The 18,116-nt window shown below is 45.1% G+C and overlaps 1 protein-coding gene across 1 annotated transcript in view; it reads right to left on the bottom strand.

Moving 5' to 3' along the window:
* The window catches only part of LOC144770900 (sulfotransferase 6B1-like), a 202,126-nt gene that overhangs the window by 106,377 nt on the left and 77,633 nt on the right, over positions 1-18,116 (bottom strand). The window contains exon 4 of the mRNA XM_078655692.1: positions 7,799-7,925. Coding sequence (XP_078511818.1) covers positions 7,799-7,925 — 127 coding nt within the window. The remainder of the gene's footprint in view (positions 1-7,798; positions 7,926-18,116) is intronic.

Raw genomic sequence — 18,116 nt, 5'->3', positions numbered from 1 at the left:
TCCAATCAAAGTGGAGGCGTGGAATGGGGAAACGTAAGGTGCTACTCCTCGAGGACGCGCGGCACGTCCGTCGCTTAGCAATACTGTTTCAGTGTCTGGTGCCATGATTGGCTATTATATCCTGTTGGTTGCAAGAGGATACTATAGGTCGGAACCAGCGAAAAAGTATTTACAAGATTTACGGTTAATGGTTGCAGAAGTAAGGTGTTGGTTAATACATGCATCACAATCAACACATGGGTTACATCTTTTCGAACTCTCACTGATACCTCGTTCCCCTCTTTTTCCAGGTCCTCACCCCCTGTCTTGATAAAGACCTGCCGCGACCACCAATTGGGGCGCCATAGGGTCGAAACGTCGACGCTCTTATTTGGCCAAGATACCATCAGGAACTTGGACAATAACCATCTGTTTCCTTGGAATTCTGACTCTTAAATACTGGCCCTCCAACAAAAGACATTACCCCCTTCCCCGCTTCCCATTTGTATATATTTGTATATAAATGTCACTATATGCTTTGCACTAGTCACTATGTTCACAACAGTCACAAATAATATGTTTTAAATGCTGAACCGAAAACGGAATGAAGTAATTGCCGTGCTTTGTGTTCCCTGCTTTTACCATATAAAATACATTTTTCTCAGAGAGAGGTTTTTGTTTGTTATGTTTTGAGCTTTTCAGCCTTTGTTTAAAGCAATGTTAGCGCTCACCCGACAGAACCACTTTTGTTTTCAATCACGCATACCCAGGTTCTGAGGGACACAGGGTCACCCCTTTTTGTTGAAACATTCTGTTACCCAGAAAACACACAGATCAGGTGTAAGTATCAGAACCTCAAGGAGGCCACGCCCTCCAGAAGGGAACCATCTTTGTTCACCATCAAAGGTTGGATCAGGGCTAGCCATGGTAAACTGAACCTGGACAAAACTGAAATACTCAGATGTGGCACCTGGGGGCGCTACCAGAAAAGGACTGCAATATTCTGTTTCTGGATGGTTGAAGCTTCCAGGAGGGGGGTCAGAGCTCCTCAGGTGGGCTTGGCCCACAGAAATCTCAATCTTCTCACTGAGATACTCAGGGGATTTAAACCCTTGTGAAAAATGGACCCATGTTTCAAAATATTTATTGGTTCCATAAGCAGCCAGTTCAGGAACCTGAAAAAGGGCGAGATATCTTCAAACGTCCTGGCTCTGGTGACGAATCAGAATGCTGAATGAAAGCCTGCTTTGATGGGAGCCCGGTGGATTCTGGGAACTAGCAGAGGATTGGTGTAATCCAATCTTGATCTCATAAGGGCCTGGTCTTGTTTGAAATCAAGGGATGAAAGCAGATGTCTGATCTATTGTAGCAATATAAATTTAAGTGATGTTAACTTGGAAATATTCTTGAGGTGAAACTGTATACTATGATGTCATTAGAGCTGAAAACTTTTATCAACTCCAAGTGATACTCAAAGTATGGCCCTCATGACCTTTCCATGGCGTCCTTTGGTGAACAGCAGCTCTGGTCTGCTGTTTACCTTGACTCAGCATTAACATTCAGGATAGAAGTCCAGCAGCACTTTAGAAACACCATCATTTTTTTAAGGACATTTTACAATAAATGTGTAAAATTACAATAAAGTCTCTTGAAAATTTAAAAACGAGTATTTCGCTAACAAGCAGAATCTTTTCACCTTAGTACAGCTGTTGATGACACTGCATTGAGGGGTACTTCTTTATAAATTATTGTTTTCAAACATGAATTTAGAAGCATTCATGCTTCCACCTGACCCTGACAACAAAGCCAATAGTGAAGTCGGGGGAAGTCGGTTGTCATGTGCACCATCTGTGTGGTCTGGGATGCTATTATAAATGGACAACATCATAGATAATTAAATTGAACACAAGAGAAGGAAAAGGAGTCAAAATGAAGAAAAAACAATTGCCTAAGATCACACAATTTGGTCAAATGTGGAAGCTGGGATTGATCCCCGGTTTTCTAGTTTCGCATTGTGCAATTCAGACACTGCATGTGCACGGTTCGCTTCCCCTACACCCAAACTCCTGACTGCCACCTTGCTGGTATCAGTGCGACCCCCGGTCACACCACAGACCATACTTAGTGGCCCCTGGGAAAATGTCTGTGAGTGCCCATACTCTATAGGGGAAGAGAACATACCACATGCGATGTCTCATAGGCGTGGCTCCATGTGTCAGTATTTGCTGGTGTCTCTAAAGACACCCTTGTATTTATCCTTTAACTCTGTAACATCTGAATGCACTGAGACCTGTGCACGCTCCATTCTATTAACTATAACTTCCCTCACAAAACAAACAACATCCATGGGAGGGTCAGCCATGGGATCCAATCTACTGCCTGTTTCCGGTTAGTGTGGCCACTCCAAAACAGGGTCACATTGCCTGCTACATGGATTTTTCCCTGGGTTCTATGTCACAGTCCATGTTAAAGCAGAGATGTCTTAAATATTGATTTGTGGCCATTGTAACGTACTGGGCAAATATTGGTAGGTAGTTACTTATTACCCGGTACCTCCTGGACTTCCACTTCCCCTAATATAAGGCCAAATGTACGTACCTTTATTCTTGCTGCAAACGGCCTGATTCACAGGATTGGGCCATTTGCAACCAGAAACTGGAAAAAAGCCTTTTACTATGTACCAAACCCAATTTTGCAATTCGGTATTAGGATGGGCGTGTTAAGGGCGTCCCTTTCTAATAGCGACTTGCTGTGGTACGTATGAATGTTTTGCAACCAAAATGCAACCTGAAGTTGGTGGTAACCCATGCAAAAATGTTTTTAAAGGTATGAGGTGGTCTTACGGACCACTCCACTGCCTACTCTTCAAATGTGAAACTGAAATGTTTTCTTTTTGAAAAGCCTCCCATTTTCCTTTAAGGAAAATTGGCTGCATTAAAAAGATCCAGTGGTCTGCTGGCTCCAGCAAGCCACCATCCCTGTGTTTTCTAGCGATTCCAATTGGCCGCAAATTGCGGCCTACCTCATGAATATTGATGAGGTAGGTCTAATGCAACCATTACATAGGTGTTTGCAATCAGTGCTGGACTGGGGACTCAAAGCAGCCCTGGCTATTTTGTCACACTAGCCGCCGGGGGAAGTGTGGGCGCAAGTGTGAAGCACACCAGCTTTGGTACTGGGCACCGATATTGCAGCACTGCTGCAAAGCCAGCCCCCATGCCTGCAAAACCAGCCCCTCCCTTCTAGTCTCCTGTAGAAATGCCTGATGCCCAATACGTCTAGTCTGGCCTTGTTTGTACTAACCTAATAGAGAATTGCAAAACTTTACTATTAGGTAATCGTAAATATGAAACCTACGTACTTGTGGCCCATAGTGAACTACACACAAGAATCCATCATTACTTGCGCTTCAGTGCCATTATTGACTCAGACATCCCTTGTACTCTTTTGTCTGAACCTAAACTCAAAACAATTTTGCCAGTTAATTATAAAGGGTCTTCCTGTGCCCCCTGTGACACCACATCCACCCTCACCTGCGCACTCTCATCAAATGGCCCTTCCTTTACACTCATGACAAAACATATTATGAGAAGGGCAGTGTTCAAGTTACTGTGATCACAGTGTTTGACACACTTGTAACACTTTGAGCAGTGTGCTTTACAAACCCCTGATTGATTGATTGATTTAACACTGCACAGAATCACTCTTATCACAAGTACAACTGCTTTTGATTTTATTTAATGTCTACATGATATCCCCTTTGTTAATATTATTCACTTCAACATTTCATGATCCTCTCATTTGTTTTACTATTTTGTTCTGATTGTTCTTATCCTTGGCTCTCTCTGTGGCATTTTTTAATTTATGATCAGAACTTGTCGTTACTTTTTTTTAACCATTCGTATTAATTAACAATTGATCATGATTTACTTGCTCGCGAGTTTCGTTCTCAAAATCAGAGTTGGCTGCGGTCGTCCTTAGGGTCTCCGCATCTTTTTTTGTAGATTCTCTTACTTCTTGGAGCTAGAATGAAAGAACTACCGCCGCATCGCAGGGTTAACCTTGCAGCCACGGCATAGCAGGCAATCTCAGTGGCGTTGAACTGGGCAGTATTACCCAGGGGAGGTAGGATCGTCATCACTTCAACACTGCACTGTGCTGCAAAGTTATGGAACGAACTGCATACATCTATTCGGTTTCAATCTAATAGACGTCTCTTTAGGAAGGAATTGAAGACACGGCAGTTTGTCTCAATATAATCAGATAACGTAGATCGCACCATCTCCACTTACATCAGCGCCAAGACGCCACGGCATTCGAGCTCTATATAAGCTTATTTCCTATCCTATCCTATCCTATTCCTTTCAGCCTTCTCTACCCAAACAGTTCTCAAATAGGGCTTGTTTCCTCTGGTGTATGTGCCCTTTCTATAAACTCAACAAAGGACAGAACATTGGATGCCAAAACCTCCATTGGCTCACCTGCTGCTGGCAAAAAGAATGAAGGAATCAAGACAGTGAACTTGTTGAACCAGAGGGAAGAGTCATAGAACAGTACTAAGAAATAAAGAATGAGAACAAGGAGAGTGGTCACCATTGTCTGGGATGAAAAGAATAGCCACATACAAACCAAGTTTGTTTCCACGCACCCAGGAGGAACCTCTGCTCCGCTGACCTCTCCCAGGCAGAAGTCCCCCGTATCCACAGAAACAGAACCGGTGGGAGAGCTTTCTCCTACATAGCAGCCAAATCCTGGAACGCGCTCCCGGTCAACATCAGATGCTCCCCAACCCTCCACACGTTCAGGAAGGACCTTAGGACTTGGCTCTTCGAGACCTGGAGCTGCTACACCCCATCCCCCCCAGCTCCTTGAGACCCTCACGGGTGAGTAGCAGGCTCTTTAAAACCCTGATTGATTGATTGATTGAACTGTAAGTTCCTCATATTCCCTCATGTTTTCCATGAAGTAAAGTGAGGGATACTTTCCTATGCAGTGCCCCGCACCACGACAGGCGCACCTCTGGACCATTACAAGGTACGGTGCTCCATTTTGATGCTTCAAGCTGTTTCCGAAAAGTGCACCAGTAAAGCACATATAATGGCATTATGATCTGGCTGAATCAGGTGAAACATTGCTGGTTGAATAGACATCTGTAAGACTCCAGAGGTGGAGCACCCTCTGAACGTAAGAACAAACAACAGGCATGCATGTCTGTCAGACCCCCTTCAGGGAGCCACGGGGAGGCAGGGGCTACTGGACATCAACAGTGGAGTTGAGGGCATTCACCTCTGATGCCTCTGAAAACTGGGCCAAGGACAACCCTTTCTGTCTTGACTTCTCAGAGTAGTGAGGACGAGCAGTCGCAGGCGTCTCAGGGGGAAGGGTGGGATTGCTCGAGCTCAGATCTTAACAATCAATTAACAAACCAATAAAGTAACTGTTCAGCCCAGTGCTTATTTTTTCAAAAAGAAAGTAAGAACTTTAATCATACAATGGCACTTAATATACAGGCTACTTTGAATAATAACAAGGAGGTGCCCCTGGGTGCTGTGTTGGTTGGCCCGGAGGCTGTCTCTCTCCCTGGCTGTTCACTGGTTCTCGAGGAGTTCTAGGCGGCCTCCCTTCTATCTCTAGGGGCCTAGTCGAGTATCATGAATCTAGCCCAGGTGCCATTCAATCACCCCAGTATGAGTGTGCGCTCAGTCTCAAGTCTCTTACCCCTTCACGGGTTAATCAGATCTCTCAGGGTCACTTTCAGGATGCCCAGTACCCCAAAGAGCGAGGGCGCACCAACAGGCAGTTCCGGAGCGCCTTCATCTCAGGTGCTGGGCCCTGGTCAGTGGCCGACCTGCTCTGAGTCTTCGTCATGGTCGCCAGGAACAGCCATCCTGAGATGCTGCGGTCCTGACAGTATTGTTAAGAGCCTTCCTGCAGGGTCCTCACAGGCGGCCGCTCTAGCCTTCGCCGAGGCCAGCTGGATCATAGGTACAGTCCCAACAGGGCCTTCGATGCTTGGGCACTCCCAGCCAGTGCATGGGTTGGTCATGGGTTCTGCAGATGCAGCGTTACACACACTGATTAGGAATTAAGATGTTGCATTAGGATTGGTCACGGGTTTGGTAGATGCAGCGCTGCAAGGGGCGAGTCAGGATTCACTAGATGAAGCCTCGCGTGGGCGCATCATGCAGCACTCGATCGCAGGCTTGACTGGGCCTTTTCAAATGTATGGTTTCTACGTGAAACTGTTGGGTGGGATTGGGAAGGAGGGATTACTCTCTGAGACCCAGGTCCTCTGGGATCACTTTCCAGCTCTGAGCACCCACAGCAATGGGGAAACGCTGTACCTCTCTCCTTCGCGGACAGTCGCTCCTGCAGTGTAGGCAGCCTCCTTCCCTCTCTCAGCCGACAAGTCTGGGAGATTCAGGACAGATGTGCAGCTTCTCAGCAAGAGATCCAGACTTCAGGTACTAGCCCTCCACTTCTGGGTGACTAGCCCTCAGACAGACGCCATCTGTGGTTGTACAGCAGCCTTCTGAGCACTGTGCAAACACTCCCTTCCTTAGTCATAGAGTACTTGGAACAACAAAGTGGGGTATTGCGTCCCACTGCTATACACTACTGACAAACAGGAGATGTCGATCGACTGTCTCAACAGTAAAATGAGTCTGGGGTGGTTTAGCTTTCAAGTGACCATTCCAGGGTGGTGTTCAAGCACAGCCTTTGTGCAGGGTGATGCTTCTCACAGCCGGGTCATCTCCATCCAGGAGCACACACAACAGAGGCACAAAGAGGTGTAGGGTTTCTGCATTTGGTTTATCAGCCCAACTGAAGGAGCAAACCGGGAAAGACAAATGGCCAGACTTCACCTATAGGCCTCCTCACCTTTCACAATGGAGCAGTGCCACCCAGTTTTTATCATAATGAGTACGGGTGCCCGAAGCACTGCTCAAAAGATAGTGGCTGGTGCTATTAAATGTCCCCACTCTGAATACCAAGGCTGCATAGTCGAGAATCCACCTCATGCCTCTTGAATCCACTGCCAGACACTCCCTGCCCCTGTATCTCACTCTTGCAGGCTCCAGCGTTCTCCCTTGTTAACGGTTTCCCGCCGTCTCTTCCTTCTTCTGTCCCTTTTTTGTGTTTACCCCTCTCTTGGTCCCGGGGAAAAATAAGTGCCGGTGGATCCCAACGGCCCCAAATATGAGTGCCGAAGGGCCCCACCGGCAACCACTGGCTCAAAAGAAGCTCTGGTCCCACCCCTCAAACCTATGATCCACCAAATAGCACTGTTCACTGAGGGTATTCAACAGGTCCCTGCTAACCAAATGGCCTCTTTGAATATCTAAAGGAGCTCTTTCTCTACTCTCCCCCCCTTCAGTGTGTAGGTGTCCTCCCTCCAGCAGCAGGAATGTGAGCAAGAACACTTCCACTGTAGAAGAGCACAGTCCCTTCGCCTTGGGCAAGATCAGGCAAGGGTCATCCAAAATGGATCCCACTGGTCTCCATTGATGTGGCCCACACATCCACACCGTGCAAGTGGCAGAGAATGAAAGGAAATGCAAGAACTTGTTTAGTATATGCAGTACCGCAAAACATGTGACTACCTCAGACATGCCACATTCCTGCTAGTTCTACAGCATTCCCACTCTTTATCTAACCCGACCAAGACACTACACATTTCATGGTAATGAACAAGGAAGAAGGCTGCGATGCTTCCCCACAGCGCAACGCGCCCTTAAACATGGGGGCCCACTGGAAACGCCATTGACAACAAGGTTTTCAAACACTCTTCAGCCATTCTGGAGAAAAAGGAAATTACCTTTTCCGGTCATGAAGTTCTCGAAACACTCATCCCAGGAGCTGTAGCTGGGAAAGACAGACATACCATTACAGAAGTGGAACAGCGACACTGCCGCATCTTTGGGATTTCGAAACACCACCAAAGTCTGTTGGGAAGAATCAAACAGTGTAAACAAGAGCATGATAAAGAGCTTTCAATTCTGTACATTTTTAAAAAGGCAGGCATGCACAAATTCAATAATGCACATTAAAAGATCACAGTACTAGACCCAGTCAAAACAGGACTACACTCAGCCTGTAGGTAAACCTTCACTTGTCTTCATTAAACTGCTGTATCAGAGGAATAGGTTGATTGTGTAACAAAGAAGGGTACCCCTAAATATACATGCATGTATATTTATGTCCACTCAGTTATCCATTTCCTAAATGCTTTATTCATATTAAATTACACTCCCTAATTTAGGAAATTAATTTAGGGGTACCCACATAATATCAGTGGAATAGGCTTACACAAAAGCTTGCTTGTCCTGAATCCATGGGCTGCATAGCATTGGACCAAACTCCCCTTCGCAGGATGTTGAATGTTCTTTGTTGTCTACACTGCATTTGAGAGGGGAGATATGGCAAGGCCATCGATGGAGGTTGGCCATAATGTGTCCCAGTAGAACCCACACCTGAACCAGAGACAGACCTTTGGCTCTAGTCAGGCTGGGGCCTTCATTGGCTCTCCCATCTATACTCAGTCTCAAAAAGCAGGCCTAGCCCATGGGAATCACAAACTGTGGCTTTAAACAGCACAGGTGTTCCCAGGGGACACTGCACTTACAAGATCACCCCAACACAGCATCGGTGTCCCTCAGGTTACACAGAATTTATAGATATTGGCTTCACAAAGCAATGCTGGTCCTCACACAGCAGAGCTTGTGGGGTTTGGTGATGGTACACCCCAGGTGCACCTTGTGAGCACACTTGATTATCTTAAGCCTTAAAATCTCCGAAGGAATCATCCTGTCACCCTACATTAAATGCCTTTCTCAACAGAAAGCCCCACTGCTTCCTTTACATAGGCATGAAGTCTTGCATGCAAACTCTAGTTTTTAGGCCTACCTCTTTTGACAAAAAGCAATCATTCCACTCCTGATCGGTACATATAGTGACCCGTTCAAGGTCCGTGGCAGCTAAAAGACAATCTTTCAATTCATCATTCTAAAACGCTTCACCATCATCCTAAATTGGAAATGTTGATCAGTAGCCTGACCTGCCATTTTTCACCCAGGCATGTGAAAAACTTAAAATTTAAATTTGCAAAACCCTAGAGGCTAATCTGGCAATCCTTGGGATAAAGTCACTTACTTTCAAACCATTCAATGTCTATATCGGTGGCTTGTGGTCAGTACTCGAAATAACATTTCTGCACCATACATAACTGTGAAATTTATCCAAAACACAACCACAAGCCATTCGTTACTTGTCAATTATGGAATAATGGAATTCTGCCTTTCATCATAATATAATGCTTAGTCACTTCTTGCTCATCCATTCCTTCAGTAACAGCTGCCCTCAGACCATAGTTGCTTGCATGCACTACTGTAATGATACATGATTTCAAAGTACCATAGGGTAACAATGCACAAGCATCAGGTGTTTTCTCCTTAATCTATTCCAATGCCTTTTAACAATCTGAATCCCACACAAACAGAACTCTTTGTTAATTACTGAAACATCTCATTTAGGAGGCATAGTCAGATATAAAATGTCAATAAAACTCTAACAATTCCATAAATTCCTTCAAACCATATTTATCTTTCGTTGGATGAGTATCCGTAATGGCTTTGATAAAGCCAGGTCTTAGTTTACACCACCTTTCATAAACTATATGTCCCATATATTCAACCTGTTGCTTAAGAATTTCACATATCCCCTTTTGACTACTACTCCGCTTTTTAGGAAAATGACAAATACCATGTACAGTATAGAACCATGTGCCTCACTGTTTGAAGCATGATAAATCAAAACATCCTCCTGAAATACAGCCACCCCTTATATAGCCTTGAGCATATGCTGCATAATCTGCTGAAAAATAGAGGCTGCCCAAGCCAATACATATGGCATTCAACATTACTGGAATGACCCAATAGGCTAAATAAATTCAGTCAAATAGCTTGATTCTGGGCTCAAAACATACATTGAGTTCACTTATTTTAGCAAGGGATATGCCTTCACCCAAATTTCCTCATTCAAGTTAAGCAGGTTGACACATCCTCTCAGTTCACCAATGTGCTTGCAAGCTACAACTAAAGGTGAGAAACAAACGGAAAATTCAATTGGTTCAATGTTGCCCCAAGACAAACATTATTCAATTCTTTTTCAAGATCCTCTCTGACACTTAAAGAAACGCCTCAACGTTTATGTTTGATAGGAATTGCCCGAGTTGGATCCTGGCTTCTGTATAATTCTTCCCAGTTCTCCAGAAAAGACTCTAGGATAGCTTACCATTAATACCCATTAAAAAGTTCCACAGCTAATGACAAGTTCTTGCTCTTGGGTACTATTTCAAAAAAGCCTTGGTGACACCAACCGAAAATGTTCAACCTATTAGTGGCCACATACCTCTTTCTGTATATTCCTCTATCCTTGAATTTAAGTATGCCTTTAAAATGTCCCAAAAAGCCAATTTTCTGTGCCTCATATGATATGGGGTCCAATCAGAAAGACTTTAGTTTCTTTTTACCCAGGTGTTTTCAAAAAGCTCCCTTATTATCATGGCAATCTTTGCTCCTGATTCTTCCAATAGGTGAAGGATCTTATCCCCAACTACAACATCTACTTATGCTTCAGCACAGTCAATGGGTTCATTGTATTGTGCATTCCCATTTGCACCCACGAGAACCATCTCATGCATTCTGCCTTGTAAATATGTAATGTCATCATCATCTTCTTGTTCTTGTACACCATTTGCCACTTTGTCACCACTCCATTTGGCCCACGATACTTTGGCAAAATGACCCAACTTATCGCATATCCTACTTGTTATATTTTTAGCAAGATGCAACTTTCCTCCTTTCTCATGACTTTGATTATTAAATACATTTCTTTGTTTGAAATCTTTTTTTAAAGGACATTTTTCACTTGAGACAAGTTCTCTTGGAAACCTGTCCCTTTCTTGCTTAAGTATACAAATGGACTTCAACCTGGAATTACTTAGTTCTCTTACTCAACCTGGAGAGGTTTCTATATTTTTTTAGTCATTTTTGTTGTTACTTCCGAAGATGGATTCATTTTAGAGAGCAATTTTTGCTGTATTCATTTGTCCAATTGGTCACAAACAAGTTGGTCAGTGAAGCCTTCAAATGTAAAATCTGCAAAAAGTCTCTGTAATGCAGTGACATATGAATCAACATTTTCTCTTTGTCTCTGAACCGCAGTACCGGGTTAAATGCAAAGCTTCTTTACTTCTTGGTATTTATTTTAAAGTTCACATTCGGCAAGTTCAATGTTTGGTAGATGTTTTAAAATCATCATTTCCTCAAATCCCAATGAATTTAAAAGAAGGATTTTTTTTTATTCGGATCTCCATCTTGAAGTATACATTGCTCCCAAATAAGGGCCTGATGACGATGCTGGGTCTAATGGCTCCAAACTGCATTCGGATATTCCTAAACCGTGTCGCAACATATGTTTACGAAGTAAAGGTAACTGTTTGGTCATTCCAAATTGGTTCTGTCAGGCATTCGGAAACTCCGAGTCGGCCAAAGCCGAACCGTGCAGCTCTATGGACAGCGTTTCTGACCGACGTATTACAATGCCGCATTTGGACAGCCTTTCTGACTTGGACAGTCCAACAGGTAAAGGCTGTTGGAAACAGACTGTGGGCCCCTCGCAAGCCCCCCTCCATCCTGATGCCTTCGGTTAGGGGCCGTGGGGGTACCTAAGGGACCCTACTGAAGAACCATGCACAGTGTGACAGGCAACAGGGGGTGCCCGCCACAGGGTACAAGGCTTTCTGCAACCACCCCTTTTTTCAATGGAAGCCTGTGTTGTCGGTCGGGACACAGGCTCCCATTGAATTCAATGGGAGACTTTCCGAACGGTGTTCGAAAGCATCATAATCGGTCGGTCGGAACCTCCGACCACGAGTCAGTCGGACCGATTCCGACAAGGAGTCGGGTGGTTTAGTTTCCGACTGACATTGTAATCAGGCTATGAGTTTTAAAAGCTCCATACTTCTGTCTACTGTGTGATTGGCAAATCTTCAGGAATTTCCAAAAATGGAGTCGGTGGATTTACTGATTGCACGGCAGAAAGAATTCGGAGTAGATGTGAGAATCAAGATTAAAATTGCAATCCTAAATTGAAATTATAAATGCCTGAGAATCAAGGAAAGAGTAACAGACAAACAATGACAACCACACAGATGGCAGAGGAATGTATAACAGTCCAGGGAAAAACCCTTGTGTTAAGGATGCTCAGTCTGAAACGTTGATATTGGTGAACATGTAATAACATAAGCATGAAAATCACTATTCACTTGGTACAACAGGGCTGTAATTTCATAACCTAAATTATATTTCAAGATGGCACGCAGTTTAGTGATGAGTTTGTTACAATCAGACGGAAATTTCTGGCTCCCATAGTAGAGCTGAAACTCTTGAATTCTTTATAATGCTAAATAACCACATAGTGAGTGGCACAGGTTGTGGAGCTGACATGATAGTGCTGTGGTTTGTAAATACAATATATAGATCTTGGAATATAAGATGTATTCCACTGCAAGTTGCTGCCACTACATGGCCTTGTGACTTTTGAGGGACATGGTTTGTCCCGCAGCATTTGTGATTTGTGGCTGCATCGCTGCAGGCGTTGGTGTTTTGAAATGCAACCAACACTCCATGTGTTTTTAGGTGGCCAATGATAGAGCATTTTCCTTCATGTAAATTCTGGTGCAAATTTAGGTTCACAAATCACTCTTCGAGTGACATGAGGCTAAGCATCAGAATCAATGCAGTTCAATAACGTGAAGCACATCCGGCTCCACAAGGAAGACAGGGCCAGATGTAGGTGGCCAAATACCGGTCGGTAACGGCCGAAAATACCGATTTTCGGCCGTTACCGACTGGTATTGAGCATTCGGTATGTAGGTGATAGGAAAGAGGCCGATTCGGTAAATTTACCGAATCGGTAAAATTACCGATCGGTAAAATACCGATTATGAAAATGTACCGATCGGTAATATTACCGATCGGTAAATTTACCGATCGGTATAGTTACCGATCGGTAAATATACCGAATCGGTAAATACCGATTTTGCCTCAAAATCGGTATTTAAGAGTCGGTATTTACCATGGATTCAAATCAGGTGGTAACCAGGTGCAGCCTATAAAAAAAGGACCCAAAATGCAATTCAGTTTGCACAATGGCGGCATTTTATGTAATAGCAAGACGGCTACGGCTATGGGAGGAAGGAGAGAGGGAATGGCTGAGACAGGAGCAGGTCTACAGGCAGAGGGTGACCCTGTTCATGCTCACAGAGGAGGAGATACTTCAAAGGTACAGGTTGGCTCCAGACATCATCATGGAGCTCATCAGGAACCTCAAACCACTGTTGGAGCACCCCACCCCAAGGGCACATACAATTCCAACACATCTACAGGTACTGTGCAGCCTCCACCTGCTGGCGTCAGGGAGCTACCAGAGCGTGGTTGCTGTGGTGGGAGGGGTGACCCAGAGCAGCCTCTCAAGGTTTTTTCACAAATTCCTTGACGCCATGTTGCATAGGATGGAGCATTACATTTCTTTTCCATCCACCCATGCTGAACTTCTACAAACAAAATCTGAGTTCTATCAGATGGCAAGATTTCCCATATCATCGGATGCATTGATGGCACGCACATCCCCATTTGTCCCCCTGCTGCCACAGAATACATTTACCGCAATAGGAAGTCAAGCCACACCATTAACGTCCAGGTGATTTGCAATGCAAAGTACGTCATCACAGACCTTGTCGCAAAATTCCCAGGAAGTACCCACGACTCCTATATATTTCAGAACAGCGGCATCTATGCACGGCTGTCAGCAGGGGAATTTGGCGAAGGATACCTCCTAGGTAAGACAGAGTCAGCGACCCCTTCCACACCTATTGCAGTGAGAATGACAAGTATGCATGTGAGTAATGTATTCCCATTTCCCTTTTAGGAGACAGTGCATATGCCCTACGTTCATTTATCCTGACTCCCTACCTTAACCCCTCCACACCCAGCCAAAGGAGGTATAACCGGGCCCACAAAAGTACACGCAATGTGGTAGAACGGACCTTTGGCATATGGAAGAGCAGATTTAGATGCCTTCACAAGAGTGGAGGCGCAAGGCAGTATACCCCCACCACCTGCTGCAAGATCATAGCTGCCTGTGCCATGTTGCACAACTTGGCTGTGAGGAAGGGTACAGAGGTCGAGTTGTCTGACTACGAGGATCATGACGACGACAATGCTGTGCCTGACATACAACCTGCTGGAGTCACAACACCAAGTGATGGCAGGTACAGACGTGAGGAAATAACAAGCAACTATTTCTGAGTAAGTAATGAGACACAGACAGGTTGTGTATGTGACAAAAGTATTTATATGTAGCCACGAAGTTAAAGCACTTAAGTGCAACAAATAAAATGTAAGAAAGGTGGGGACAACATGTCCTGGGTTACACCACCCACTGGCAAAGTCATTTTCGCGCGCGCTTCCCAGAGCCACTGGGATGTTCCCCACTGCCTTCCTCCTGGTCTGCAGGCTCAGCTGGGCGCCTGCTGCTCCTACGGGGCTGCACCACAGCGCTTCCCATGCTACTGCGGCTACTGCTGTCCTCTCCCTCAGGCACATCCAGGGCAGGATTGTGTGCTGTTTGAGAAATCATCATTGCCTCTAGGGCATTGGTGATTCTGGCCATGCCCCTGGTGACCTCGGCCGTGTTCTGGGTGAGGCTTTCCTGCATGTTATTGCCTCTACGGCATAGCTGTGCTGTGGCAGTGGCGAGGCGATTCATGGCCCTATTGGTTGCTCTGGCATCTCTGCGCCTTGTGTGCTCTATGTTGTCCAGTTTTGTGCACAGCTGCGTAATTGCAGAAGTAATTCCTGCAGCCAGGTCTGCATTTGATTTTACAATGTCCCTGTTGCTTTGTGCAATGTCACTGATGCCCTTCCCCATTTCTCCTACTGTTTGGTTTAGGGCACGGAATTGGCGGTGGCAGGCCTGTATATATTTGCCCTGCATGCGCTGGATGCGCACCATGCTCCCCTCCAGCCCACGGAATACAGTGCCATCTCCAGGTCCACCTGCACTGCTGGGCATGCGGCGACGTCTGCGCACGGTGTCAGATTCTGTGTTGGGCTGCAGTGCAGCGTGAGGCATAGGTGCAGTGGCTTGAGCCTCAGCTTCTGCTGCCTCCATCATTGGCAGTGGGGCCATGAGTCGCCTCCTGGCTGGTGGGGTTGCTGGTGCAGCCTGTAACATTGATGGGGATGTCTCAGGAGAGAATTGCAATGCAGGGGATTGGGAAAGGTGTGGGGAGTGTGCTAACTCGGGGGTCTGGACTGTCTCCTCTTCCTGTGTGATAGCAGTTGTGTCCTCCTCATCCTGCGAGGCATGGACATGGCTTGGCCCTGCCTCGTCACTCTCCTCCCTCGCTGCTTCAGTCCCTGTTGTCGGTGTGACTTGACTGGCTGATGGTGCCCCTGGGTGTAAATAAGCATATGTCAACTGAGTGCTACTGTGTCACAGTGACTAAAATAAAATCTTTACACATTTAACTTTCATTAATCGCCATTACTTTCACTACCTTGCTGATGTCTGTTCAGTTATACATGGTCTAATATTAGCTGACTACATTTCCCATAATACATTGCTCCTGTATAGTGCTAGCAGTACTGGACTGGGGTTGGCCTGTGCACAAAGGTTTAAGGGATTCTGCTTGGTATGGGGTGTTATGCTGCGCATGCGTCTTACCTTTTGCTTTGGCTCTGGCTGAGCTGTCCACGTCTCCCAGTCCCACGACACTGTCTGGCTCGATGGTTGACGCCACCAACTCCTCCAGGTCAGTCAGGGGGGGTGCTGGGTTCCTGCCTCCACCGGTGAGACCAGCCTGTTTGTGCAGCTCTGCCATCTTTTTCTTTGTGAGGCTCCTGATGTCGTAGAACCTTTTCTTTAAATCTTCCAAGCTCCTGCTGGTGACTCCCACAGCATTCACCCTGTCAACAATGTGTAGCCAGAGCTTGCGTTTTGCAGACTCAGCTAGAGTGAGGGACTGCTTTCCAAAAAGTTGCGTGTGGACTCTAACCACCTCCTCCACTAGTACCTGCAGCTCCATGTTGCTAAACTTTATTTTTCTCTTTCTGTCAGCCTTCTGGCTTTCTGTGCTGCTTGCCATTCTTTCAGTATTACACTCAAAACTAATCTCTCCCTGCTGCTCTGTCTCTCTGCTCAGCTCTGCCTGCCTCCAGAACCTTCTAATGAGTTGCAGCTGCCTGGGCAGGCACTTCCTGGTAGGAAGGGGGAGGGTGGTTGCACCTGATTGGCTGTTGTGTTAAGTTTCACTTTTGTTTGCTGCACGTTTTTGAAAATACCGATCGGTACTGAAAGGCCCATAGGAATGCATTGGAAATACCGATCGGTATTTTCCGATCGTACGATACCGACTTTTACCGAATCGGTAAAAAATAACGATTTTTTATCTACATATCATTTACCGATTTTTAAATACCGAATCGGTAAAATTCGGTATTTAAGAATCGGTAAAATGAAATTACCTACATCTGGCCCATAGAGTCTTAGATTATTAAACCATGAAGGATTATTAAAGGATTAGCAAAGTCACAAATTTAAATCCTCAAATCAGTTGTAAATCGATCATTGATGGTTCCATTAGTCGATATGTAGTTCAAAGAAATTCAAAATAATTGAAGCAAAGTGAACTATTATAAAGTTGTCTCAAAATAAAGTCAAGAAAAATTAGTTCTACCATAAAGAGTGTACCCTGCCCAAGCCAGAGACTGGTCAGGGAAGTTCTAGGCAGAAGACAGGATAATTAGGTTCTGCTAGACATCCTCTGAAAGGTACCAGAAAGGCATCTGAGAGAGCATCTGAACTATCACCTACGCAGCATTAAATCACATGATTCTAACACTTGATACATGTGCACATGATCCCCACACATACGACCAATCCATTTAAGATACTACTCAATAAGTCTACTCTTTACGTCCTTCGAATTTACAGTTATCTGCAACATATATTTTATCCAAGCAGTTCTCTGCAGGTTCTCTTGTCGCATTTAGAAGATTTGCAAAAAGAACACATTCATATGGGAACAGCTTCTCCTCAAATAAAAACATGGCATGAAACAAAGATGGCAAATGGAACATTCGCCATCTTAAAAAATCTACATTATCTATGGTCAACCCAATCGCGACTCAGGTACAGTACATACATTGCGTAAGCACATGTTAATGTCGCTATAAATGCAGGCATTTTAATACGAATAAATCACCATCGCCAACAAAAGGAATATTACAAGAAATGTGACTGCATAGTTGGGGCTCCAATACCTGGAAGAGACAGGAAAATTCAACCAGACGGCAAAGCCCGAATGAATGAGTGGATTCTGCAGGAGAAAGATGGCTCAGCAACGGATGTCGTAATCATCGAACAGAGGATAGAGAGGGTAAAGTAGACATTCAAGTTTATTCTGTGACCAACAGTACAACAGTACATAGCCACCCCATTGCACCTTGCAGCTCAGTCTCCTAAAAGTTTACTGGAATTTCCATAAAACAACTTCTCCCCCAATTCCACGATAGAGTGTAAACTCAGATAATTCCAAAGTATGGTGGCCTAGGTGGGAAAAACAGGGCAAATTACTGGAATGAACATTGACAATCTCTGTACTGAAGGTACTAGAGAAGCCAGCAAGGACTTGCTTCTCAACAGCTATCAGCCCGGCTACAAGGACCCACTGCACAATCTAAAGTTCTGCCCTCTGACAGCAGATTTACCTCTGCCGTAGAAAAGTATGACGATGTGGGGCTTACTACAACACAGACATCCCTTAATCAATCAATCAATCAATCGGTTCTTGTAAAGCACAGCTTATCACCCGTGAGGGTATCCAGGCACTGAGCTACTGGACTTCCCCTGGGAGCCAGGTCTTGAGTCTCTTCCTGAAGCCCGTCAGCGAGGGTGATGTTTGGAGCTGGCAGGGAAGCGGGTTCCAGAACTTGGCTGCGAGGTGGGAGACGTGCTGCTGCTCCTATTGCTTGACTAAATAAACATGAAATAAACCAGCGAGAGGACTA

The sequence above is a fragment of the Lissotriton helveticus genome, chromosome 7 (assembly GCF_964261635.1).
Source record: "Lissotriton helveticus chromosome 7, aLisHel1.1, whole genome shotgun sequence".
NCBI classification, from domain to species: Eukaryota; Metazoa; Chordata; class Amphibia; order Caudata; family Salamandridae; genus Lissotriton; species Lissotriton helveticus.
Note: the sequence above shows the minus strand (reverse complement) of the source record. Positions and strands in the feature narration are given on the sequence as shown.